At 48.9% G+C, this 25,512-nt stretch overlaps 1 protein-coding gene across 5 annotated transcripts in view; it reads right to left on the reverse strand.

The window, feature by feature from the left end:
* Positions 1 to 8,340: 8,340 nt before the first annotated feature.
* The window catches only part of LOC124039506 (phosphatidylinositol 5-phosphate 4-kinase type-2 alpha-like), a 48,962-nt gene continuing 31,790 nt past the window's right edge, over positions 8,341 to 25,512 (reverse strand). The window contains exons 3-11 of one of the 5 annotated variants that reach the window (XM_046355538.1): positions 24,851 to 24,947; positions 23,048 to 23,200; positions 22,684 to 22,830; positions 22,566 to 22,604; positions 16,812 to 16,922; positions 11,791 to 11,904; positions 11,440 to 11,677; positions 10,305 to 10,408; positions 8,341 to 10,037 (exon numbers count right to left, since the gene is read on the reverse strand). In XM_046355538.1, the coding sequence (XP_046211494.1) occupies positions 9,957 to 10,037; positions 10,305 to 10,408; positions 11,440 to 11,677; positions 11,791 to 11,904; positions 16,812 to 16,922; positions 22,566 to 22,604; positions 22,684 to 22,830; positions 23,048 to 23,200; positions 24,851 to 24,947 (1,084 nt within the window). In that variant the 3' untranslated portion in view covers positions 8,341 to 9,956. Of the gene's footprint in view, positions 10,038 to 10,304; positions 10,409 to 10,694; positions 10,733 to 11,439; positions 11,678 to 11,790; positions 11,905 to 16,811; positions 16,926 to 22,565; positions 22,605 to 22,683; positions 22,831 to 23,047; positions 23,201 to 24,850; positions 24,948 to 25,512 lie in introns of those variants that run through there. The other 4 variants (XM_046355539.1, XM_046355537.1, XM_046355540.1 and 1 more) reach the window with 4 other exon arrangements.

A 25,512-nucleotide genomic window follows, 5' to 3' on the forward strand; every position in this document is an offset into this window, starting at 1 on the left:
TAATTTAAATCTGTATCAAAGTATTCCGTCGCATAATAGAGAGATATATGTGATTGTATCCCACTGGGCACAGACGTTAATTCAGCGTCAATTCCACGTTGGTTTAACATAATTTAATTGAAATGATGTAGAAACAACGCTGCTTTAACCAGTGTGTGCCCAGTGGTATACAAATGTAAGCAAGTTTTGAAACGATTATGTTTTAGTCAAACAGTATATCTGTTTGGGCTTCTTGCGGTCATTTTGCAGTCTACAAATGATTTGCAATTATGTTCGGCCCCTGACGATCCGCTCAAATCGGCCGCTTTTTTTTATTTTTTAGTTTGGTTGATGATGCCTGCGCTATATGGGGTGTAACATTATGCAACTGGGTTCTAGAAAATACTCTGTCACGGGGTCAGTCATTTATATTTAAAAATTCGAAACAAAATGTTTAAGAAAATGATGGTTGACTGTAATAAGTATTGAAAATAATAAAACAGAATTGATCATCAAATTGCTTGATGGACATGGGCTATTCATTCAGTTAATACTGAAAAAAGTTCATACAAATTATAGTCAAACGTAGGAAATATGTTCCAATTCCGAATTTTTGTTAATATCCATTTGTCATGGATGTGATTCTTTGTATTCAGAAAAATAAAAATAAAAACAAAGTCATTACCATGCCCGTTTTGTCACCGAGGAAAGAGTGACAGTTGAATGACAATGCATCATTTTAACCTGACAATGACTGAGCAGATGTCACGCATTTAAACAGCCCTAAATTCTTGTTTTCAAAATACTTGTCATTACATTAGAACACTGTATTCGCATATCAGCCGTTACGCGTTCTCCGTGCGACGTAAACAACGCTTACATACGCAGTAGTCTAACAAAATCTGTTTCTACCGCGGGAATAACGAGACTGTTGTGCTGTGCTCGGTGCGGTGGTGTTCTGTCACAGTAGCCTAGGCTACACAGAGAATATGCGTCTCTCTGCGTGTGTGCTGCGCTCTGCCGCAGTAGATGGGTTATGTTTTGTGAGCCTTGGTGGGCTGATCATTAACTGATTATAGACCTAGAATAAAAAAACGGCCAAGACAACGAATTACCTGTTAATAACTGTGAAATTATTTGGACTTTGTTCTGTCTGCAGTTAAGCTATTCGTTGGTTTCTTCTTAAGTGACAATTTATATAAATGATGTGTTAATTATATATATTAAAAAAATGTCATTTTTAACAGTGAGGAGAAAATTATGCTTCTTACTGGGGAGTAAGACACACACAGCTAAAATATATCCTGCCGCCCGTTGTAGGCGATGACACAATCTACAAGCGCCCCCTCCCGGCCACTGAAGGGTGTGACGCGCTCTCTTAAAGGGGATGTCAGGAATACCGGAAATAACATTTAAGGTGGGACGGGGGAGATACAGGCGCACCATCTGGGCGTTCTGCAAGGGATCCATAGAGCCCGCGAGAGAGTTGGTGTCAGGCAGGCTTTGGTGGTGTCATGTCTTTTGCTATTTAGTGTTTTATACCCAAACACATACAATTACATTGATAATATTGCCGTGTTTGAGTAGGCAGTGCGAGTTAGCTGCTGGTGGATTTGAAACTATTCAAGCTTCAATCTTGGGTCTATAACTAACTGATAGGTGCATGCCTGGATGGCAACAGATCAGATGTTGTTGCATGAAGCTAAATGATGAACAGCAGTGATGCCCTATGACCCTCAAACTCAACTCTGGACCACGAAGCCAGTTCCACTGCATTTTTAAATAATCCTCTCGAAACAGGGATTGATTTAAACATGGGGCACCATGTGTGTATAAATTAATAATTAGGTTGAAGAGAAAGGCAGAAGGCTCCGGACCTCGTAGCGTAAGAGTTGAATACCCCTGCATGCTCTGTGTTTTATGCTCTGTGCCATAAACCTAATCTCAACCACCATTTCCTTTTTACCTCTGTTGATTTTTATTTTACATGTATTTAACTAGGCAAGTCAGTTAAGAACAAATTAAAATATACAATGACGGCCTACCCCGGCCAAGCCCAAACCAGGACGACACCGGGCCAATTGTGCGCTGCTCTATGAGACTCCCAATCTTGCCGGTTGGAATCAAACCAGGGTCTGTAGTCACGCCACTAGCACTGAGATGCAGTGCAGCTGACCCAGGATCAGTGGTGCAGACCACTGCGCTACTCGGGAGCCCTTATAACCCATTGCGTCTACTTGGCCAGCCTATACTCGCCACTAAAACGGTTACATAGCCTATATTACAAATAGCTTCCATAATAATCGAACAAAAAAAGAACCGGGCTTATTCCAAACAAATTCTCAGTAAAATATCCAAGAAAGAACTGTGTAGTAAGCATAGAAGCAGAGGATGGATGCCAACTCTGAATATTTACTAAACAATAGCTAAAAGGGGCCATGGGCTTTGCATGGAAGGCCTCCACTTAGAAACAAAGTTATATCAAGAACTTAAAAGGGTTCTTCATCTGTCCCAATAGGAGAACCCGTTTTGATTCTATGCATAACCCTTTTTTACATTGAACCAAAAGGGCTTCTACCTGGTACCAAAGGAGGTTATCATATGGGGACAGCCGATTAACCATTTTCTAACCTTTTTTTCTAAGGCGGCATTATAGCCATTATATATCGGCTACCTGAACAGCGTGCTGCTGGTGTTATTTCTGTGACAACTCAATCTCACCTCAGACGTTTTTACTCCGCTGCTCTGGGGTTGACTCTACCAGACCAGTGTTCCCGCCAGCTGAGCAATGCGCACTCTGAGACAGTTCCCTTGTATACTGACGCAGCATTAAAACGTGTGTGATGCAGGATTTGAACGCGTGATAGACTCAACTCAAGTCACAATCAATTCAGTTAGCTAAATTAAAGGAGACAGATGCAGTCTACCTAATCAATGACTGCCTGTAGATTTGTATTTTCTGTTGGGGGCAATACATTTACAAAAGTAAATGAAAAACGTTTGACAAAACTAAGGAATCAATTATACTTTATTTCTAAATAAACAACTAAAAATGTTTAACCATTTTGTGAACATTAGCTCATTGTTTCGTTTATTCATGTTCCTCATTGCTCTAAAACCAGAACATTAATTTGATCCCATGAGATGCCACAATTTCTAGTTATAATTTATTAATCAAATAGTATCAAAAGGCCAACGCATAATTAAATTCAATAGGCACAATATTTGATAAGATAATTAGGCCTAGAACAACCGCATAAATGAGCTACTTCCATGGAATTCCATTTAACATGGAATTTAACACCCATTTCAGACGTAATGAACTGTGATATTTAACTTTACACAAAAATATTAGTCTAGTTAAATAAATAAATAAATAAAAGGCCCATCTTTCATAAATGAACATGTTGTAAAAATCTGTAATCATTTACATGTTGAACATGACTCTAAACCAGACTATTCAACTATTACCATACGAGGTCCGGAGCCTGCTGGCTTTCTGTTCTACCAGATAATTAATTGCACCCACCTGGTATAAATCAGTCCCTGATTAGAGAGGAATCACCCACCTGGTTCCCCAGGTTTAAATCAGTGCCCGATTAGAGAGGAATCACACATCTGGTGTCTCAGGTCTAAATCAGTCCCTGATTAGAGAGGATTCACCCACCTGGTGTCCCTGGTATAAATCAGTCCCTGATTAGAGAGGAATCACCCACCTGGTTCCCCAGGTTTAAATCAGTCCCCGATTAGAGAGGAATCACACATCTGGTGTCTCAGGTCTAAATCAGTCCCCGATTAGAGAGGAATCACACATCTGGTGTCTCAGGTCTAAATCAGTCCCTGATTAGAGAGGAATCACACACCTGGTGTCCCAGGTATAAATCAGTCCCTGATTAGAGGGGAATCACCCACCTGGTGTCTCAGGTCTAAATCAGTCCCTGATTAGAGAGGAATCACACACCTGGTGTCCCAGGTATAAATCAGTCCCTGATTAGAGGGGAATCACCCACCTGGTGTCCCAGGTTTAAATCAGTCCCTGATTAGAGGAATCACCCACCTGGTGTCCCAGGTTTATATCAGTCCCTGATTAGAGAGGAATCACCCACCTGGTGTCCCAGGTTTAAATCAGTCCCTGATTAGAGAGGAATCACCCACCTGGTGTCCCAGGTTTAAATCAGTCCCTGATTAGAGAGGAATCACCCACCTGGTGTCCCAGGTTTAAATCAGTCCCTGATTAGAGAGGAATCACCCACCTGGTGTCCCAGGTATAAATCAGTCCCTGATTAGAGGGGAATCACCCACCTGGTGTCCCAGGTCTAAATCAGTCCCTGATTAGAGAGGAATCACCCACCTGGTGTCCCAGGTTTATATCAGTCCCTGATTAGAGAGGAACAATGAAAACACTCAGTGGAACTGGCTTCCAGGTCCATTGTTGAGTTTGATGGCCATATGTTTAGTCAAACACAATAGAGAAAACTTCATTAAAACGGCTTGCTGTCTGCAGTGACTATGCTTGTGTAATTGAATGATGTAATTAGTGAATCTATTTTAGTCTCCTTTATGTAGCCAGGTTTTAGTCGTGTGTGTGTGTGTGTGTGTGTGTGTGTCCTGTTTGTGCCGACTTAACACTTCCTCTCCAAAGAAAAACAAAGAAAAAGACTCACCGGCACTACCTGGAAAAATAAAGGACATAAATGTACAAAGCTCAAAAGACAGCAAGTGAAAATAACGACCATGTACAAAGTACTGATAACAGACCTCAGTTTAGCAGACAGTGCTTTATTATAGTAAAGCGAATGACGATGGAATGGAGAGTATTAGAATTATCAGCATTATGTGTAAAACAATAAACATCACAGAACATGAGTTAACATTTCTCACAGGACCTCCGGCAGACAGCAATACACACACACACACACACACACACACACACACACACACACACACACACACACACACACACACACACACACACACACACACACACACACACACACACACACACACACACACACACACACACACACACACACACACACACACACACACACACAGCTTTAACAATGTGTAACAAGGACTCTGGGTCACATTACATACCTCACAATTTCCACAGTTAAAACCCCATAAACCTCACCATCTGTCTGTCCTCATATCTGTAATCATTAACACCTAACCGTGTGACACACACACAAACACAAACACAAACACACACACACTTCATTCAGTCTTCCAGAATTCATATGTTAAAAAAATAAAAACACTCAAACTGATACATTTACACCGTACAATATTTTCCAAGCTCATGTGTGGTCATTTTGAATGTAGATGGGAAAAGTTCCTTTTCACAAAATGTTGGGTTTAGTACGGCCTTTACATAGAGGAGGTTGAAGGATCAGCCAACGATGGACAAAACCAGCCATCTACGTCCCAGTGGACTGGGGAGCAGTGGAGAGGGTAGTCCATAGTAGGAGTCCAAGTCAGTGACATGGAAGCACCCTCTCTATGGATCGAGCCACCATCTTCTCAGAGCAAAAACACATCTGTCGTGGTTGAGGGCAGGGAGAGCTGGCCCGTGGGTGAGGGCAGGGAGAGCTGGCCCGTGGGTGAGGGCAGGGAGAGCTGGCCCGTGGGTGAGGGCAGGGAGAGCTGGCCCGTGGGTGAGGGCAGGGAGAGCTGGCCCGTGGGTGAGGGCAGGGAGAGCTGGCCCGTGGGTGAGGGCAGGGAGAGCTGGCTGGCCCGTGGGTGAGGGCAGGGAGAGCTGGCCCGTGGGTGAGGGCAGGGAGAGCTGGCCCGTGGGTGAGGGCAGGGAGAGCTGGCCCGTGGGTGAGGGCAGGGTGAGCTGGCCAGTGGGTGAGGGCAGGGAGAGCTGGCCAGTGGGTGAGGGCAGGGAGAGCTGGCCCGTGGGTGAGGGCAGGGAGAGCTGGCCCATGGGTGAGGGCAGGGAGAGCTGGCCCGTGGGTGAGGGCAGGGAGAGCTGGCCCGTGGGTGAGGGCAGGGAGGGGAGCTGGCCAGTGGGTGAGGGCCAGGCAGGGAGAGCTGGCCCGTGGGTGAGGGCAGGGAGAGCTGGCCCGTGGGTGAGGGCAGGGAGAGCTGGCCCGTGGGTGAGGGCAGGGAGAGCTGGCCCGTGGGTGAGGGCAGGGAGAGCTGGCCCGTGGGTGAGGGCAGGGTGAGCTGGCCAGTGGGTGAGGGCAGGGAGAGCTGGCCAGTGGGTGAGGGCAGGGAGAGCTGGCCCGTGGGTGAGGGCAGGGAGAGCTGGCCCATGGGTGAGGGCAGGGAGAGCTGGCCCGTGGGTGAGGGCAGGGAGAGCTGGCCCGTGGGTGAGGGCAGGGAGAGCTGGCCCGTGGGTGAGGGCAGGGAGAGCTGGCCAGTGGGTGAGGGCAGGGAGAGCTGGCCCGTGGGTGAGGGCAGGGAGAGCTGGCCAGTGGGTGAGGGCAGGGAGAGCTGGCCAGTGGGTGAGGGCAGGGAGAGCTGGCCAGTGGGTGAGGGCAGGGAGAGCTGGGCAGTGGGTGAGGGCAGGGAGAGCTGGGCAGTGGGTGAGGGCAGGGAGAGCTGGCCAGTGGGTGGGAGGTGGAGCAGGTAGACATTTCCTCTTCACCACTGATCCTGGGTCAGCTGTTTTAGGTTAAGGTTAGGGCTTAGGGAACATGGAGCAGGCGAGCAGTGGTTAAAGTTAGGGCTTAGGGAACATGGAGCAGTGGTTAAGGTTAGAGCTTAGGGAACATGGAGCAGTGGTTAAGGTTAGGGCTTAGGGAACATGGAGCAGGCAGTGGTGATGCAGCAACGTTAACATAAGATGGTGGAAGGGGAGTCTCGACTGCATCTGTTCCCTAAACAGTGCACTAATTTTGACAAGAACCTGGCTAACCCTAATGACTAAGTTCTACCCATAACCTCAGCATCAGAGACAGCCATTTTAGTTTTTATGTTTGAAAACTGAACTAGTCAAAATAATAATACAACTGTATCAATTTGACTCAACAATAATATATTGAAAACACCTACTACACAGGAAGGGAAAACGCTGAAAATAAAACCCTATTAAAATAACATTTTAACTTTGTAAAAAAACAAAGACATTAAAAAAGACAAATGAAATCATTTGGAGTATAAAGGCACACCTCTTACACAGTGTATACGATGAAAACACAGTTTAAAGCTCGGTAAGGAGAGCCTGATGGGGTTAAGACTAGGAGAGTAACAATGGATCTAAACAACCAAGACACAGGAGGGAGAAACTGTGTTCCTGCAACATGTATTGGTTTTGTTTTTACAGCACATACAAGCAGTAGCATTCTTCATATAACACAACACTGTCATTAACTCAAACGCTGGAGCTTTAAAATACAATTATATTTCATGACTAAAATGCAACGTAAAAATATATGTGAATAGAATCTATGCTCGTACAACAAACCATAATATGGATTTTTTTTGCTTGGGTTAGAACAGTCGAGGAGGATGACGTCACTGGTTTAGTAGGTTACCCATCACAGGTACAACACCAGACAGATTCTTCTCTGGTACAAGTCAGAGCTATATAGAGATATATCTATCTATCCGAAGAAAACAGGTATAATGATATTATGTCACCCAGTCGTTTCCCTTGTTAAAACCACGTCACCCAGTCATTTCCCTTGTTAAAACCACGTCACCCAGCCGTTTCCCTTGTTAAAACCACGTCACCCAGCCGTTTCCCTTGTTAAAACCACGTCACCCAGTCGTTTCCCTTGTTAAAACCACGTCACCCAGTCGTTTCCCTTGTTAAAACCACGTCACCCAGTCGTTTCCCTTGTTAAAACCACGTCACCCAGTCGTTTCCCTTGTTAAAACCACGTCACCCAGTCGTTTCCCTTGTTAAAACCACGTCACCCAGCCGTTTCCCTTGTTAAAACCACATCACCCAGTCAGGATCGTATGCATAACATTGGGTTACTTTTAGTATCTGTGCAAAATATAAAAATGTACCACCTCAATTCAAACCCGGCGAAACTCAATCTGAGATAAAACAACCTTTCAACAACAACGACGCAACAAAAGTCTGAATAACAGGCAGACAACAAGGTTAAAAGGAGAAGCTGACAGGTTGGCATGACGTCACCACTTAAATAACAAAAATAGATTTTTCCTACAACTCAGCCCCTTCCTTTCCTTTCCTCTCATGAAACACTGACACACAGCCGACTCAAGCCTGAACCTTGTATAGAGATCTTTGACTGTCTCAGGGCTCTCCATCTCAGTCCTGGAACGCTAATAGTCGTGAAGGCTTTTGTTCCAGCCCTGCTGTAACACCAAATTCAAATAACTAAATCAAGGCTTTTGTTCACAGAATCAAATAACCAACTAATCCCTGCTGTAACACCAAATTCAAATAACTAAATCAAGGTCTTCTGTCTGGACCACAACAAGCTGAATCAAATAACCAACTAATCAAGGTCTTCTGTCTGGACCACAACAAGCTGAATCAAATAACCAACTATTCAAGGTCTTTTGTCTGGACCATAACAAGCTGAATCAAATAACCAACTAATCAAGGTCTTCTGTCTGGACCACAACAAGCTGAATCAGGTATGTTAGTGCTGGACAGGAGTAAATAAAACCTGCATAATCAGTGCTCCTCCATGGCCGGGGTTGGAGACCCCTGACACAGACGGATGTGGGTAAGACTCTGGTTCAGGCTGGTTCGATACCAGAGGTAAACAATAGGCCGTCTGTATCTGTCCTGAAGGCACCACTCCTCTTTCTCTGCTGCGCACTACACTCAGGCCTGGTCCCAAACCCACTTCTAGTCCCTCCTACACCCCTATCAGACATGTTGGGGCTGAGTTGGATAACTCCAAACAGTGCTTTTATTGTGGTGCATGTAACAGAACGAGAGATCATATCTCTAACATAAAAGTGCAACAATTTGTTTAAGGTGCTGATGGCATTTCAGGTTCAAAAGGTCCATGAGGTATCATGCCATCGCCCTGCCCTGCCCCACAGGAAGTCAGACACACCAACTTCCTAATACCCTTTCCTGGTACCCCGCCAGAATGACATAAACCCAATCAGTCAATGATGTCGTAAATCTCTAAAGCCTAATGGAACTGAATGAAACTGTTGGACGAGTCAGACCTCGTCATTTCTGGTCTCCTCTCTGGCCGTCCTTCCAGGTACCATGCTATTCTCCTCTCTTCATCCTCGCTATTCTTAACTTGTACCCAGCCAGCGCTCTCACCACACACACACACACACACACACACACACACACACACACACACACACACACACACACACACACACACACACACACACACACACACACACACACACACACACACACACACACACACACACACACACACACACACACACACAGTCTTACTAGACGCAGCTTATCCTAACGTCTCTTGTATGGAGGGTGTGATGGATGAAGGGACAGATAGGAAGGTAGCTTTGGCTTGGGCAGGGCTAAATGGCAATTGGATGGTCCGGCCTATGGCCTATTGGACTAATACTTCCTACTTCCTGAAGACAAGTGAATGGTTTGGACTAGCCTCAAGGTGCACTTCCTGTTTACTTCTACCTGTACTATTTACTCCGAGAGTGACCTCACTATTGTTATCCAATCACTGAGCCCTGTTCTTCCTCATTCTAACCCCACCCCCTCCCAAAGGGGAATACAGAACAACAAACAATGCAGGGTGAGGACATGGTGTAAAAACAACTAGATTCCCAAAGTACACAAAACAAACAAATACAAAAGTACTGACTAGAACACCGCGTAACAGAGATCAAGTCAAAAGAGAAGATACACCTATTCTCCGATCACACCTTATGGTCCCGCGTAACAGAGATCAAGTCAACAGAGAAGATGAATGTAAACAAATGATGGTTTTAGCTGCAGAGGGACACCCCTGCTAAAGGAGAAATGGAGAGAGAGATAAAAACCACCTCCACTCTCAGCCAGCCAGCCCCCCCCACCCTACTCCCGGGGGCTATGAGAGAATAGTGGTGATGAAGTCGTAGAACCTCTTGGAGTACTGCTCTGGGTTCACCGTGGAGATCTCCGCTCCCGCCTGCAGGGGGAGACACATGGTGGAGGAGTCAGTCAAGGGAAGACACACAATCACACAAAAATCACACCAAACGAGGTGCAGACTCACTCACTCACTCACTCACTCACTCACTCACTCACTCACTCACTCACTCACTCACTCACTCACTCACTCACTCACTCACTCACTCACTCACTCACTCACTCACTCACTCACTCACTCACTCACTCACTCACTCACTCACTCACTCACTCACTCACTCACTCACTCACTCACTCACTCACTCACTCCGTGTTTGACGGTCTTGGCAGCGTGAGCGGCCTTCTTCTTGGCATCGTAATGCTGCAGAATATCAATGACCGCCATGAAGTACACCTCCTTCCTAGGAGCACCTGGACACACAGACACACAGGATTATCCCTACACCTCCTTCCTAGGAGCACCTGGACACACAGACACACAGGATTATCCCTACACCTCCTTAGGAGCACCTGAACACACAGACACACAGGATTATCCCTACACCTCCTTAGGAGCACCTGAACACACAGACACACAGGATTATCCCTACACCTCCTTCCTAGGAGCACCTGAACACACAGGACTATCCCTACACCTCCTTAGGAGCACCTGGACACACAGGATTATCCCTACACCTCCTTCCTAGGAGCACCTGAACACACAGGATTATCCCTACACCTCCTTCCTAGGAGCACCTGGACACACAGGATTATCCCTACACCTCCTTTAGGAGCACCTGAACACACAGACACACAGGATTATCCCTACACCTCCTTTAGGAGCACCTGGACACACAGACACACAGGATTATCCCTACACCTACTGCCTAGAAACACCTGAACACACAGGACTATCCCTACACCTACTGCCTAGAAACACCTGAACACACAGGATTATCCCTACACCTACTGCCTAGAAACACCTGAACACACAGGACTATCCCTACACCTACTGCCTAGAAACACCTGAACACACAGGATTATCCCTACACCTACTGCCTAGAAACACCTGAACACACAGGACTATCCCTACACCTACTGCCTAGAAACACCTGAACACACAGGATTATCCCTACACCTACTGCCTAGAAACACCTGAACACACAGGACTATCCCTACACCTACTGCCTAGAAACACCTGAACACACAGGACTATCCCTACACCTACTGCCTAGAAACACCTGAACACACAGGACTATCCCTACACCTACTGCCTAGAAACACCTGAACACACAGGACTATCCCTACACCTACTGCCTAGAAACACCTGAACACACAGGACTATCCCTAGATCTGTAATGACATAACACAAGGGGCCCCGGAGAGCTACAAGGACTGTCACCTATACTGTTGATCTAGTTGGTATTTCTCACCATCTCCTGAACCCCTCCCTCTCCACTCACCGTCATTGCTCTTGATGGCATAGACGTCTATGGTGGGGTCAAACTCCCCAGGGGACAGGGGCTTGGTGCTGTCCAGGGTGTTACTGGGGGAGTCAGGGGGAGTGCCAATCCCTCCGTCACTCTCCCCCTCATCGTCCCCCTCGTTATCCTCACTCTCCACCTCCTCCTGCTCAGCCCGCTCCACATCATGGATCCCCACCAGCAGACTGTAGTCCATCAGCTTCAACTGGGCCAGGAACTGGTTGGAGGGAGGGAAATAACATGTGTTGAAGGAGACCGGATTAATCCCGACCCAAGTATTAATTCACTCACATCAGAAGAAATAACAGAACCACACACACACACACACACCTCCACGTCTTTACGTAGTTTCTCCAGGAACATCTTCTTGTTGTCGTCGTTGATGCAGATCTTCTGTCCATCGTTGATGAAGTCGTTGTCCTTGTAGGTGGGCAGCTCCTTGGCCTGACGCCCCACACAGAAACACAGTCAGGACAGCAGAGGACACACCTGGACTCTACAGCTATTCACACTAATAAGGAAAAGTACCAGGGTTTACACTCTTTAAAATGACCCTCTGACTCATTGAATAAATTGATATGAATCCTGTTTTTCTGTGACACCCTCAGTTTGAAACAGACAGTGGGAGCTCTATGGGGCTTGTGAGTTTCCATTGGGCCATCTGGCTGCAATACCATGTGTGACATGGGGTCTGGGGGCGCTTGTGTGTAAAGTGAGGCATTCTGTGGAACTGAGGAAGGAGTGAGCAGGAAATGAGGTCACAGCAGCAGCTCAGGTAGCTGACAGAAGCAATACTACAGCAGCACCAGGAAATGAGGTCACAGCAGCAGCTCAGCTCAGGGAGCTGACAGAAGCAATACTACAGCAGCACCAGGAAATGAGGTCACAGCAGCAGATCAGCTCAGGGAGCTGACAGAAGCAATACTACAGCAGCACCAGGAAATGAGGTCACAGCAACAGCTCAGGGAGCTGACAGAAGCAATACTACAGCAGCACCAGGAAATGAGCCACACACACGCACACACGCACACACTGAGCCAAGATCTAACACACAGAAATGGATACACACATAGAATAGTTACATATGGACACAAATACCTACACAGACCACAAACAATGCTGCCAAGGCCGAGGCACCCTTGTTGCACACTCAAATGGATGAACGTTGTAACAATGTGGAGTCAGAAGGAAGAGACACTAGTACCAGCTACAGATATCATCCTGTTTGTGACATCCATTCCATATATCCATCCACCCATTCTGTCCATGCATCCTTAATCTCTCCCACCTTCCTGATCAACCTTTTAATAGGGCAATGATCAGGTCAGTACAGACAAGCCCATACAAGCATCACATACTGGGGTGACATGGTAGAGAAGCAGAACAGATGAAGTAGGATGAAAACAGCCAAGAAAGAGAGAGAGGGGGGAGGGAGAGGGGGTGGAGAGAGTGAGAGCAAGACAAACAGAGAGAAAGACAGGGGTAGAGAAAACAAGAGAGAGGGGGTGGAGAGAGTGAGAGAAAGAGAGAGAGGGGGGAGGGAAAGGGGGTGGAGAGTGAGAGCAAGACAAACAGAGAGAAAGACAGGGGGTAGAGAAAACAAGGGAGAGGGGGTGGAGAGAGTAAGAGAAAGAGAGAGACAGACAGCGATAGATTATTGGCCCAGTGCACAAGGTCTTCAGTCAGGTGACCGGAGTTAGTTTTTGAATGCCATTATCATATAACTACAGGAAATTTGTGACACATCGGATGTGACTGACGTCTCTCGACAGTGAATCCGCCTCAGCTTGGGGAGAGAGAGAACAGGAGAACTGCACCAGATCACCAACTGGACTATCACAAAATACACAGCACAACCTCCAGGTAAATACAACCAGCCCGTGTGGCTCAGCTGTGGGTACGATTCCCATGGGGGAAAATGGATGCACTCAAGTCACTCTGTCAGTCGCTCTGGATAAGAGTGTCTGCTAAATGACAACTGGAGTGTGATTAGTAGTCAGGAAGGAGAGGCCTGGTGGTGCTCTGGTCTGGGCATGCTCAGACAACAGCTGTCCCAACCAGCCTCTCAGCTACACACCAGACTGAATGGTCCCCCGTGTCAGCTCCACACAGGCTGAATGGTCCCCCGTGTCAGCTCCACACAGGCTGAATGGTCCCCCGTGTCAGCTCCACACAGGCTGAATGGTCCCCCGTGTCAGCTCCACACAGACTGAATGGTCCCCCGTGTCAGCTCCACACAGACTGAATGGTCCCCCGTGTCAGCTCCACACAGACTGAATGGTCCCCCGTGTCAGCTACACACAGACTGAATGGTCCTCCGTGTCAGCTACACACAGACTGAATGGTCCTCCGTGTCAGCTACACACAGACTGAATGGTCCCCCGTGTCAGCTACACACAGACTGAATGGTCCCCCGTGTCAGCTACACACAGGCTGAATGGTCCCCCGTGTCAGCTACACACAGACTGTATGGTCCCCCGTGTCAGCTACACACAGACTGAATGGTCCTCCGTGTCAGCTACACACAGACTGAATGGTCCTCAGTGTCAGCTACACACAGGCTGTCTGTGAAAATAATTTAAGCCAGGGGGTGTAGTGCACTACGTAGGGAATAGGGTGCCACTTCAGATGCACCCACACACACACTGAGGTAGAGCATTTCAGTTTATTTTCTTATTTAACCTTTATTTAACTAGGCAAGTCAGTTTAGAACAAATTATTATTTACAATGACAGCCTAGGAAGTGGGTTAACTGCCTGTTCAGGGGCCTAATGACAGATTTATTACCTTGTCAGCTCAGGGATTCAAACCAGCAACCTTTCGGTTACTGGCCCAACGCTCTAACCACTAAGCTACCTGCCGCCCCAAAATATGGCATAAGTGTGTTTATGAGAGGAATGGGAAGTGAAAGTGATTGGTTGAGAGGCAATAAGCCATAAAGGAAAAGGGCGGCAGTATGAAAACGTTCCAGAATAAACCAGGTCCATCTGGCTCTTTACTAGGAATCCTGTAGCCGTCATTACATGAATCTGAAGAAAGTTAAGAAAATAAAATGAGATACGATTTATCTGATATATTGGGTATGACTGGCCCTGGTTCTACAATACGATTGATCAGAGACACGGACAGAGAGAGAGCGAGAGAGAGACACGGACAGAGAGAGAGCGAGAGAGAGACACGGACAGAGAGAAAGCGAGAGAGAGACACGGACAGAGAGAAAGCGAGAGAGAGACACGGACAGAGAGAAAGCGAGAGAGAGCGAGAGAGACACACGGACAGAGAGAAAGTGAGAGAGACACACGGACAGAGAGAGAGCGAGAGAGACACACGGACAGAGAGAAAGCGAGAGAGAGACACGGACAGAGAGAGAGCGAAAGAGAGACACGGACAGAGAGAGAGCGAGAGAGAGACACGGACAAAGAGAGAGCGAAAGAGAGACACGGACAGAGAGAGAGCGAGAGAGAGACACGGACAGAGAGAGAGCGAGAGAGAGACACGGACAGAGAGAGAGCGAGAGCGACAGAGAGAGAGCGAGAGCGACAGAGAGAGAGCGAGAGAGAGAGCGAGAGAGAGAGCGAGAGAGAGAGAGCGAGAGAGAAACAGACAGAGAGCGACATAGACAGAGATATAGAGAGAGACAGACGAGCGCGAGAGAGAGAGAGCGACAGAGAGAGACAGACAGACAGACAGACAGAGAACGACACAGACAGAGAGAGAGAGACAGACGAGAGCGAGAGTGACAGAGCGAGAGATAGCTACAGTTGAAGTCGGAAGTTTACATACACTTTAGCCAAATACATTTAAACTCAGATTTTCACAATCCCTGACATTTATTCCTAGTAAAAATTCCCAGTCAATTAGGATCACCACTTTATTTTAAGAATGTGAAATGTCAGAATAATAGTAGAGAGAATGATTTATTTCAGCTTTTATTTCTTTCATCACATTCCCAGTGGGTCAGAGGTTTACATACAGTCAATTAGTATTTGGTAGCATTGGCTTTAAATTGTTTAACTTGAGTCAAATGTTTCGGGTAGCCTTTCACAGGCTTCCCACAATAAGTTGGGTGAATTTTGGCCCATTCCTCCTGACAAAGCAAGTGTAACTGAGTCAGGTTTGTAGGCCTCCTTGCTCGCACACGCTTTTCAGTTCTGCCCACACATTTTCTTTGGGCTTTGTGATGGCCACTCCAATACCTTGACTTTGTTGTCCTTAAGCCATTTTGCCACAACTTTGGAAGTATGCTTGGGGTCATTGTCAATTTGGAAGACCCATTTGCGACCAAGCTTTAACTTCCTGACTGATGTCTTGAGATGTTGCCATCCATTTTGTGAAGTGTACCAGTCCCTCCTGCAGCAAAGCACCCCCACAACATGATGCTGCCACCCCCATGCTTCACAGTTGGGATGGTGTTCTTCGGCTTGCAAGCCTCCCCCTTTACCCAAACATAATGATGGTCATTATTGCCAAACAGTTCTATTTTTGTTTCATCAAACCAGAGAACATTTCTCCAAAAAGTATGATCTTTGTCCCCATGTGCAGTTGCAAACCGTAGCTTTTTTTATGGCAGTTTTGGAGCAGTGGCTTCTTCCTTGCTGAACGGCCTTTCAGGTTATGTCGATATAGGACTCGTTTTACTGTGGATATAGATACTTTTGTACCTGTTTCCTCCAGCATCTTCACAAGGTCCATTGCTGTTGTTCTGGGACTGATTTGCACTTTTCACACCAAAGTACATTCATCTCTAGGAGACAGAACGCGTCTCCTTTCTGAGCGGTATGACGGCTGCATGGTCCCATGGTGTTTATACTTGCATACTATTGTTTGTACAGATTAACGTGGTACCTTCAGGCGTTTGACAATTGCTTCCAAGGATGAACCAGACATGTGGAGGTCTTGGCTGATTTCTTTAGATTTTCCCATGATGTCAAGCAAAGAGGCAACGAATTTGAAGGTAGACCTTGAAATACATCCACAGGTCATCTCCAATTGACTCAAATGATGTCAATTAGCCTATCAGAAGCTTCTAAAGCCATGACATCATTTTCCAAGCTGTTTAAAGGCACAGTCAACTTAGTGTATGTAAACTTCTGACCCACTGGAATTGTGATATAGTGAATTATAAGTGAAATAATCTGTCCGTAAACAATAGTTGGAAAAATTACTTGTGACATGCACAAAGTAGATGTCCTAACCGACTTGCCAAAACTATAGTTTGTTAACAAGACAGTTGTGGAGTTGTTGAAAAACAAGTTTTAATGACTCCAACCTAGGTGTATGTATGTAAACTTCCGACTTCAACCTGTATATAGATAGGATATAGATATAGCATGCCTGGCCTTGTTCCTTACGTCTCTTACGTGTTTCATGGCGCAGTAAAAGCGCGTGGCGATCCGCAGCGTTTGCAGCCTTTGCTGAACATTAGATTTGGGCCGCGGGGGTGCATCCTCAGGAGGGCGTGGCTGCTGGAAGAGGGGAGCGAGGGGGGGGGTGGAGGAGGAGAGAGCCGGGGAAAGGAAGAAAGGAAGTTGAAAGGAAAGTGTTTAAGAAATACAAACTGTATTAGTATAAAGCGCGGCAAGGAGAGAGAGCTTCTGAAAGAGTGCACAGCCTGGCAAATGCTGGTGGAAAAGCCATGGTCGCAGTTTAAATTCCCACAGGGACCACATACAAACTAAATTGTCTTCTCTCACTGAACCGCAAGTGGCTTTGGATCAGAGCGTCTGCTAAGTGGAATATATTTGAAGTGACATCATATCTCACCATTCTAGCTGGAATGGCAGAGTATTCAACACATGAAGCTATGTCAATCACATCTGTCAAATAGAAATCCAGGTTGGATGTGAGGACAGCAGCACAGTGAAGTTGTCCGGGGTGTTGGAGAAACACGCCTGGAGATGCAGGGACATGCAGAAAACATGCATGAGAGAGAGAGAGAAGGAGCATGCAGCCAGCCAAGAGTGCTTGTTGTTTGTGTGAGAAACATCACACACACACCGTACCGCCGTCACACACACACACACACACACACACACACACACACACACACACACACACACCACACCGCCGTTACACACACACCGCACCGCCGTTACACACACACCGCACCGCCGTTACACACACACCGCACCGCCGTTACACACACACCGCACCGCCGTTACACACACACCGCACCGCCGTTACACACACACACCGTACCGCCGTTACACACACACACACACACACACACACACACCGTACCGCCGTTACACACACACACACACACACACACCGTACTGCCGTTACACACACACACACACACACACACACTGCCGTTACACACACACACACACACACACACACCGTACCGCCGTTACACACACCGTACCGCCGTTACACACACCGTACCGCCGTTACACACACCGTACCGCCGTTACACACACCGTACCGCCGTTACACACACCGTACCGCCGTTACACACACCGTACCGCCGTTACACACACACACACACCCCGTACCGCCGTTACACACACACACACACCGTACCGCCGTTACACACACACACACACCGTACCGCCGTTACACACACACACACACCGTACCGCCGTTACACACACACACACACCGTACCGCCGTTACACACACACACACACCGTACCGCCGTTACACACACACACCGTACCGCCGTTACACACACACACCGTACCGCCGTTACACACACACACCGTACCGCTGTTACACACACACACCGTACCGCTGTTACACACGCGCACACACGATCCCGCTCAAAACACAACATACACACGGGGTCACGTGTATGTTGAGCAGGGTCGCACACACGCGTGATCCCCCCCCCCCCCACTCAAAACACACACGACTCTGCTCAACGCTCGCACGCGCACACACAATTCAACAACACACTCGCGCACACGACTCACACACGTGAGCGCGAACCCGCTCAACATACGCGCACACGCAATCCCGCTCAACATACGCGCGCATCACCCCACTCAACACACACACACACACACACACACACACACACACACACACACACACACACACACACACACACACACACACACACACACACACACACACACACACACACACACACACACACACACACACACACACACGACCCCGCTCAACGCGCGCGCGTGACCACACCCACACAGTTATTGTGGTCGTAGTTGCTGTAGTAAAATGAACAAGTCCTTCCATATCTTGGCTAGTGTTATCACTGATCTGGCAGTAGTAAGCATCTGCTTCTCCATAGAACTCTGTTCTCTTCCTCAGAACCCTGCTGGTTTCTCCCGGCCCAGATTCTACTGTCGCCAGGGGAGTCTCTCACACACCTACAACAGAAAAACACACAACGCTCTCTCCTCCACACACACACACAGAGTCCGAATACTGTATGCCGCAAAGTTCACAGTCTCACACGCCAGTTCACATGACACTCAGGTGACACTAAGAATCTTTTCCACACTGCAGGTTAAATTCCTGCCGACAGGGAAGGTTGCAGAATCACAAAGCCTGTGGTCCGTTTGTACAACTACCATTGGCTGAATCAGAGCCATGCACTTCAAATGTATGACTATGGGCTGAATCATTCATTCATTCACTCCCACTCAGAGAAAGTCTGCTCTCATTACCAGAAAACCGCCTCATACAACTAACAGCATCGGATCAAATAATCCAGCAATGTAAACACACACACACACACACACACACACACACACACACACACACACACACACACACACACACACACACACACACACACACACACACACACACACACACACACACACACACACACACACACACACACACACACACACACACACACACACACACACACAAAGCAGGGGACGCAATGGTACTGCTGTAACGGTAGTAAAAGTGATGGAGCACACTGAACTGAAGACACAGAGCATGCAACAGTATGGGGGAAGGTAACGGGCAGGTAGGGGGGAGTGTAACGGGCAGGTAGGGACAAGTAGGGGGGAGTGTAACGGGCAGGTAGGGGAGGAGTGTAACGGGCAGGTAGGGAGGAGTGTAACGGGCAGGTAGGGAGGAGTGTAACGGGCAGGTAGGGAGGAGTGTAACGGGCAGGTAGGGAGGAGTGTAACGGGCAGGTAGGGAGGAGTGTAACGGGCAGGTAGGGAGGAGTGTAACGGGCAGGTAGGGAGGAGTGTAACGGACAGGTAGGGAGGAGTGTAACGGGCAGGTAGGGAGGAGTGTAACGGGCAGGTAGGGAGGAGTGTAACGGGCAGGTAGGGAGGAGTGTAACGGGCAAGTAGGGGGGAGTGTAACGGGCAGGTAGGGACAAGTAGGGAGGAGTGTAACGGGCAGGTAGGGAGGAGTGTAACGGGCAGGTAGGGACAAGTAGGGGGGAGTGTAACGGGCAGGTAGGGACAAGTAGGGAGGAGTGTAACGGGCAGGTAGGGACAAGTAGGGGCGGGTGTAACGGGCAGGTAGGGACAAGTATGGGGGAGTGTAACGGGCAGGTAGGGACAAGTAGGGGGGTGTAACGGGCAGGTAGGGGGGAGTGTAACGGGCAGGTAGGGAGGGAGTGTAACGGGCAGGTAGGGACAAGTAGGGGGAGTGTAACGGGCAGGTAGGGACAAGTAGGGGGAGTGTAATGGGCAGGTAGGGACAAGTAGGGGGGTGTAACGGGCAGGTAGGGACAAGTAGGGGGGTGTAACGGGCAGGTAGGGGGGAGTGTAACGGGCAGGTAGGGGGAGTGTAACGGGCAGGTAGGGACAAGTAGGGGGAGTGTAACGGGCAGGCAGGGACAAGTAGGGGAGTGTAACGGGCAGGTAGGGACAAGTAGGGGGAGTGTAACGGGCAGGTAGGGACAAGTAGGGGGTGTAACGGGCAAGTAGGGACAAGTAGGGGGTGTAACGGGCAAGTAAGGACAAGTAGGGGGTGTAACGGGCAAGTAAGGACAAGTAGGGGTGAGTGTAACGGGCAGATAGGGGGAGTTTAAAGGGCAGGTAGGGGGAATGTAACGGGCAGGTAGGGACAAGTAGGGGGAGTGTAACGGGCAGATAGGGGGAGTTTAACGGGCAGGGGGGGGGAATGTAACGGGCAGGTAGGGACAAGTAGGGGGGTGTAACGGGCAAGTAGGGACAAGTAGGGGGAGTGTAACGGGCAGGTAGGGACAAGTAGGGGGTGTAACGGGCAAGTAGGGGGGAGTGTAACGGGCAGGTAGGGGGGAGTGTAACGGGCAGGTAGGGACAAGTAGGGGCGAGTGTAACGGGCAGATAGGGACAAGTAGGGAGGAATGTAACGGGCAGATAGGGACAAGTAGGGGGGTGTAACGGGCAGGTAGGGACAAGTAGGGAGGAGTGTAACGGGCAAGTAGGGACAAGTAGGGGGAGTGTAACGGGCAGGTATGTAGGAGTGTAACGGGCAGGTAAGGGGGATGTAACAGGGCAGTAGGGGGAGGAGTGTAACGGTCAGGTAGTGTAACGGGGGAGGGGGGGAGTGTAACGGGCAGGTGGGGACAAGTAGGGGAGGAGTGTCATGGGCAGGTAGGGGGGATGTAACGGGCAGGTAGGGGGGGGGAGTGTAACGGGCAAGTAGGGGGGGGTGTAACGGGCAGGTAGGGGGAGTAGGGGGAGTATAACTGGCAGGTAGGAGGGATGTAACGGGCAGGTAGCGGGGGGGAGAGTGTAACGGGCAGGTAGGGGGGTGTAACGGGCAGGTAGGGTGGGGGGGTGTAACGGGCAGGTGGGGGGGGATGTAACGTGCAGGTAGGGGGGTGTAACGGGCAGGTAGGGGGGGTGTAACGGGCAGGTGGGGGGGGGTGTAACGGGCAGGTAGGGGGGGGTAACGGGCAGGTAACGGGCAGGTAGGGGGGGGGTGTAACGGACAGGTAGGGGGGGTGTAACGGACAGGTAGGGGGGGTAGGGAGGAGTGTAACGGGCAGGTAGGGAGGAGTGTAACGGGCAGGTAGGGAGGAGTGTAACGGGCAAGTAGGGGGAGTGTAACGGGCAAGTAGGGACAAGTAGGGAGGAGTGTAATGGGCAGGTAGGGAGGAGTGTAACGGGCAGGTAGGGAGGAGTGTAACGGGCAGGTAGGGACAAGTAGGGGGGAGTGTAACGGGCAGGTAGGGACAAGTAGGGGGGTGTAACGGGCAGGTAGGGACAAGTAGGGGGGGTGTAACGGGCAGGTAGGGACAAGTAGGGGGTGTAAGGGGGTAGGGGGATGTAACGGGCAGGTAGGGGGGGGGGGGAGTGTAACGGGCAGGTAGGGGGTGTAACGGGCAGGTAGGGACAAGTAGGGGGAGTATAACTGGCAGGTAGGAGGGATGTAACGGGCAGGTAGCGGGGGGGGAGTGTAACGGGCAGGTAGGGTGGGGGGTGTAACGGGCAGGTAGGGGGGTGTAACGTGCAGGTAGGGGGGGTGTAACGGGCAGGTAGGGGGGGGGGTGTAACGTGCAGGTAGGGGGGGTGTAACGGGCAGGTAGGGGGGGGTGTAACGGGCAGGTGGGGGGGTGTAACGGGCAGGTGGGGGGTGTAACGGGCAGGTAGGGGGGTGTAACGGACAGGTAGGGGGGGTGTAACGGGCAGGTAGGGGGGGGTGTAACGGGCAGGTAGGGGGGTGTAACGGGTAGGTAGGGGGGGGGGTGTAACGGGCAGGTAGGGGGGGGTGTAACGGGCAGGTAGAGGGGGTGTAACGGGCAGGTAGGGGTGGTGTAATGGGCAGGTAGGGACAGGGATCTTAACAGAAAAGGGTGGATGGTTTGAATACCCCCCCATGTAGTTGAAGACAGAATGGCAGGTCAGATTGGTAATGGACAGAAGCTGTGTTGGGTTTAAATCACCAGGTCTGAACACACAGCTCCCTCCCGCCCTCCACATGGTTGTATAGGACAGGAAGTGGCCAGGAATCAGAATCCATACTCAGTGTCTATATAAATACATTAAACACACCATGTTTAGGTCCAGAGCTGGGTGTGTGTGTGTGTGTGTGTGTGTGTGTGTGTGTGTGTGTGTGTGTGTGTGTGTGTGTGTGTGTGTGTGTGTGTGTGTGTGTGTGTGTGTGTGTGTGTGTGTGTGTGTGTGTGTGTGTGTGTGTGTGTGTGTGTGTGTGTGTGTAAATGACTGTACCTTCTCCTTGTCGCTGGCCTCCCTGGCCACAGTGGAGCCCTGACAGACAGAAAGATGTCAGACATTTTATCATTGATTTCCTTTTGTAAGCCTGTAACCCCTCCCTCCCTCCCCTTACCTTCAGATCATATTTTTTGTAGACGGGGAGGCGGTGGGAGAAGATGTTCCTGGTGACGATCATGTAGGTCTCGTCTCCGTCCACCGTGAGGCGGTACATACCCAGGAACTGAGGCAGCAGCGTGTTGCCATGACACTCCACTATGAACTAGGAGGGGGAGGCACTCACTTTGGTACTTCTTTAGGCTTGTGACTGTGTGTGTGTGTGTGTGTGTGTGTGTGTGTGTGTGTGTGTGTGTGTGTGTGTGTGTGTGTGTGTGTGTGTGTGTGTGTGTGTGTGTGTGTGTGTGTGTGTGTGTGTGTGTGTGTGTGTGTGTGTGTGTGTGTGTGTGTGTGTGTGTGTGTGTGTGTGTGTGCGCCTCTACCTGGTGGTACTTCTTGAGGATGTTGTGCATCTCAGCCACATCCTCGCTGGTGATGGTTTTGATGACGTAGTGTTTGTCGTAGGTGGTGTGAAAGCGAGCGCCAGTCCGACCCTGAGCATCACTGTTCAATGGAGCCGCACGGGTCAGGGAATTCTACAGTAAGAGAAGAGTCAATCACTCATTTATGGAAACATATGAAACAGTGTTTGAATCTACAGAGAATGAGAGAGAGACAGAAAGAGAGAGGGAAGAGCGAGAGACAGAAAGAGAGAGGGAAGAGCGAGAGACAGAAAGAGAGAGGGAAGAGCGAGAGACAGAAAGAGAGAGGGAAGAGCGAGAGACAGAAAGAGAGAGGGAAGAGCGAGAGACAGAAAGAGAGAGGGAAGAGAGAGAGACAGAAAGAGAGAGGGAAGAGAGAGAGACCGAAAGAGAGAGGGAAGAGAGAGAGACCGAAAGAGAGAGGGAAGAGAGAGAGACCGAAAGAGAGAGGGAAGAGAGAGAGACAGAAAGAGAGAGGGAAGAGAGAGAGACAGAAAGAGAGAGGGAAGAGAGAGAGACAGAAAGAGAGAGGGAAGAGAGAGAGACAGAAAGAGAGAGGGAAGAGAGAGAGACAGAAAGAGAGAGGGAAAAGAGAGAGACAGAAAGAGAGAGGGAAGAGAGAGAGACAGAAAGAGAGAGGGAAGAGAGAGAGACAGAAAGAGAGAGGGAAGAGAGAGAGACAGAAAGAGAGAGGGAAGAGAGAGAGACAGAAAGAGAGAGGGAAGAGAGAAGATGGAGAGTTAGAGACAGAAAGAGAGAGGGAAGAGAGAAGATGGAGAGTGAGAGACAGAAACAGAAAGAGGGAAGAGAGAGACAAACAGAGAGAGGGAAGAGCGAGAGACAGAAAGAGAGAGGGAAGAGAGAGAGAGTCAGAGTCCACCTCTCTCTCTTTCTATCAGAGACAGCTGCTCCAATCCCTCTCTTGCAGCCTCCAATTGCCCAGCCCTACACCAGCACCACGGTGTGTGATGACAAACACCCCTCCTTCCCCTGACCCCCCCCTGCCCCTGGCACACAGCTGATGCCCTCCAGAACCACACCACCCTTCCTAGCCCCCTCCATGTCTGGTTGTCTTTCCACCTCCACTGAAATATAAACATGACAGAGAGACAGCTGCAGAGGACCAGAATCAATGACCTATCGTGCCAACACAGAACACACACAGCGAGAGAGACAGAGACAGCTGCAGAGGACCAGAATCAATGACCTATCATGCCAACACAGAACACACACAGCGAGAGACAGAGACAGCTGCAGAGGAACAGAATCAATGACCTATCATGCCAACACAGAACACACACAGCGAGAGAGACAGAGACAGCTGCAGAGGACCAGAATCAATGACCTATCATGCCAACACAGAACACACACAACGAGAGAGACAGAGACAGCTGCAGAGGAACAGAATCAATGACCTATCATGCCAACACAGAACACACACAACGAGAGAGACAGAGACAGCTGCAGAGGAACAGAATCAATGACCTATCATGCCAACACAGAACACACACAGCGAGAGACAGAGACAGCTGCAGAGGAACAGAATCAATGACCTAACACACACAGCGAGAGAGACAGAGACAGAGGAACAGAATCAATGACCTATCATGCCAACACAGAACACACACAGCGAGAGAGACAGAGACAGAAACCGAGAGAGAGAAACAAGACAGAAAGTAGAGAAAGTTGCTGGTAAGATCTGAAAGAAAGGGAAAGATTTGGGAGAAAAACAGGGTGGGAGTGAGATGTTCACTCTGTGTGTACCTGGAAATCCTGGTCATCGATGCCAAACCTCTCTCTGAGGTTGCGGAACACCAGAGGACAGTACTCCTTAAACTTGAAATGGCTCGGCATGTTCTCCCTGCACACACATACATTTAACATTAGATAGCATTTACCTTAGGACCAGGGGTTCCCAAACTGGTGTGGCCCACGACCCCAACATGTAAAAAATAAATCAACAGCCCATGTTTAGACTATTACAAAGCAGTCTGAAATACTTTCAAAAGTACTGTCAATCTGAAGGAAGTATGGTTGGAAGTGAAATCAGAAAGGTATTTGGTCTTCTGTTTAGAGAAGATCATCATGGATCGTCGTCGTCGCCCCCCCCCTCTAATTTAGTGCCTGGTCTTCTGGTCATTGTAGAAGAACAGACATACGTGTTCCTGAGAGTCTTGTCTTCCAGTGTTGGGGTCATGTTGTAGTTTCAACAGTGTTGGGGTCATGTTGTAGTTTAAACAGTGTTGGGGTCATAATATGTTGTAGTTTAAACAGTGTTGGGGTCATAATATGTTGTAGTTTCAACAGTGTTGGGGTCATGTTGTAGTTTAAACAGTGTTGGGGTCATAATATGTTGTAGTTTCAACAGTGTTGGGGTCATGTTGTAGTTTAAACAGTGTTGGGGTCATAATATGTTGTAGTTTAAA

This window comes from Oncorhynchus gorbuscha, linkage group LG07 (genome assembly GCF_021184085.1).
Source record: "Oncorhynchus gorbuscha isolate QuinsamMale2020 ecotype Even-year linkage group LG07, OgorEven_v1.0, whole genome shotgun sequence".
NCBI lineage: Eukaryota > Metazoa > Chordata > Actinopteri > Salmoniformes > Salmonidae > Oncorhynchus > Oncorhynchus gorbuscha.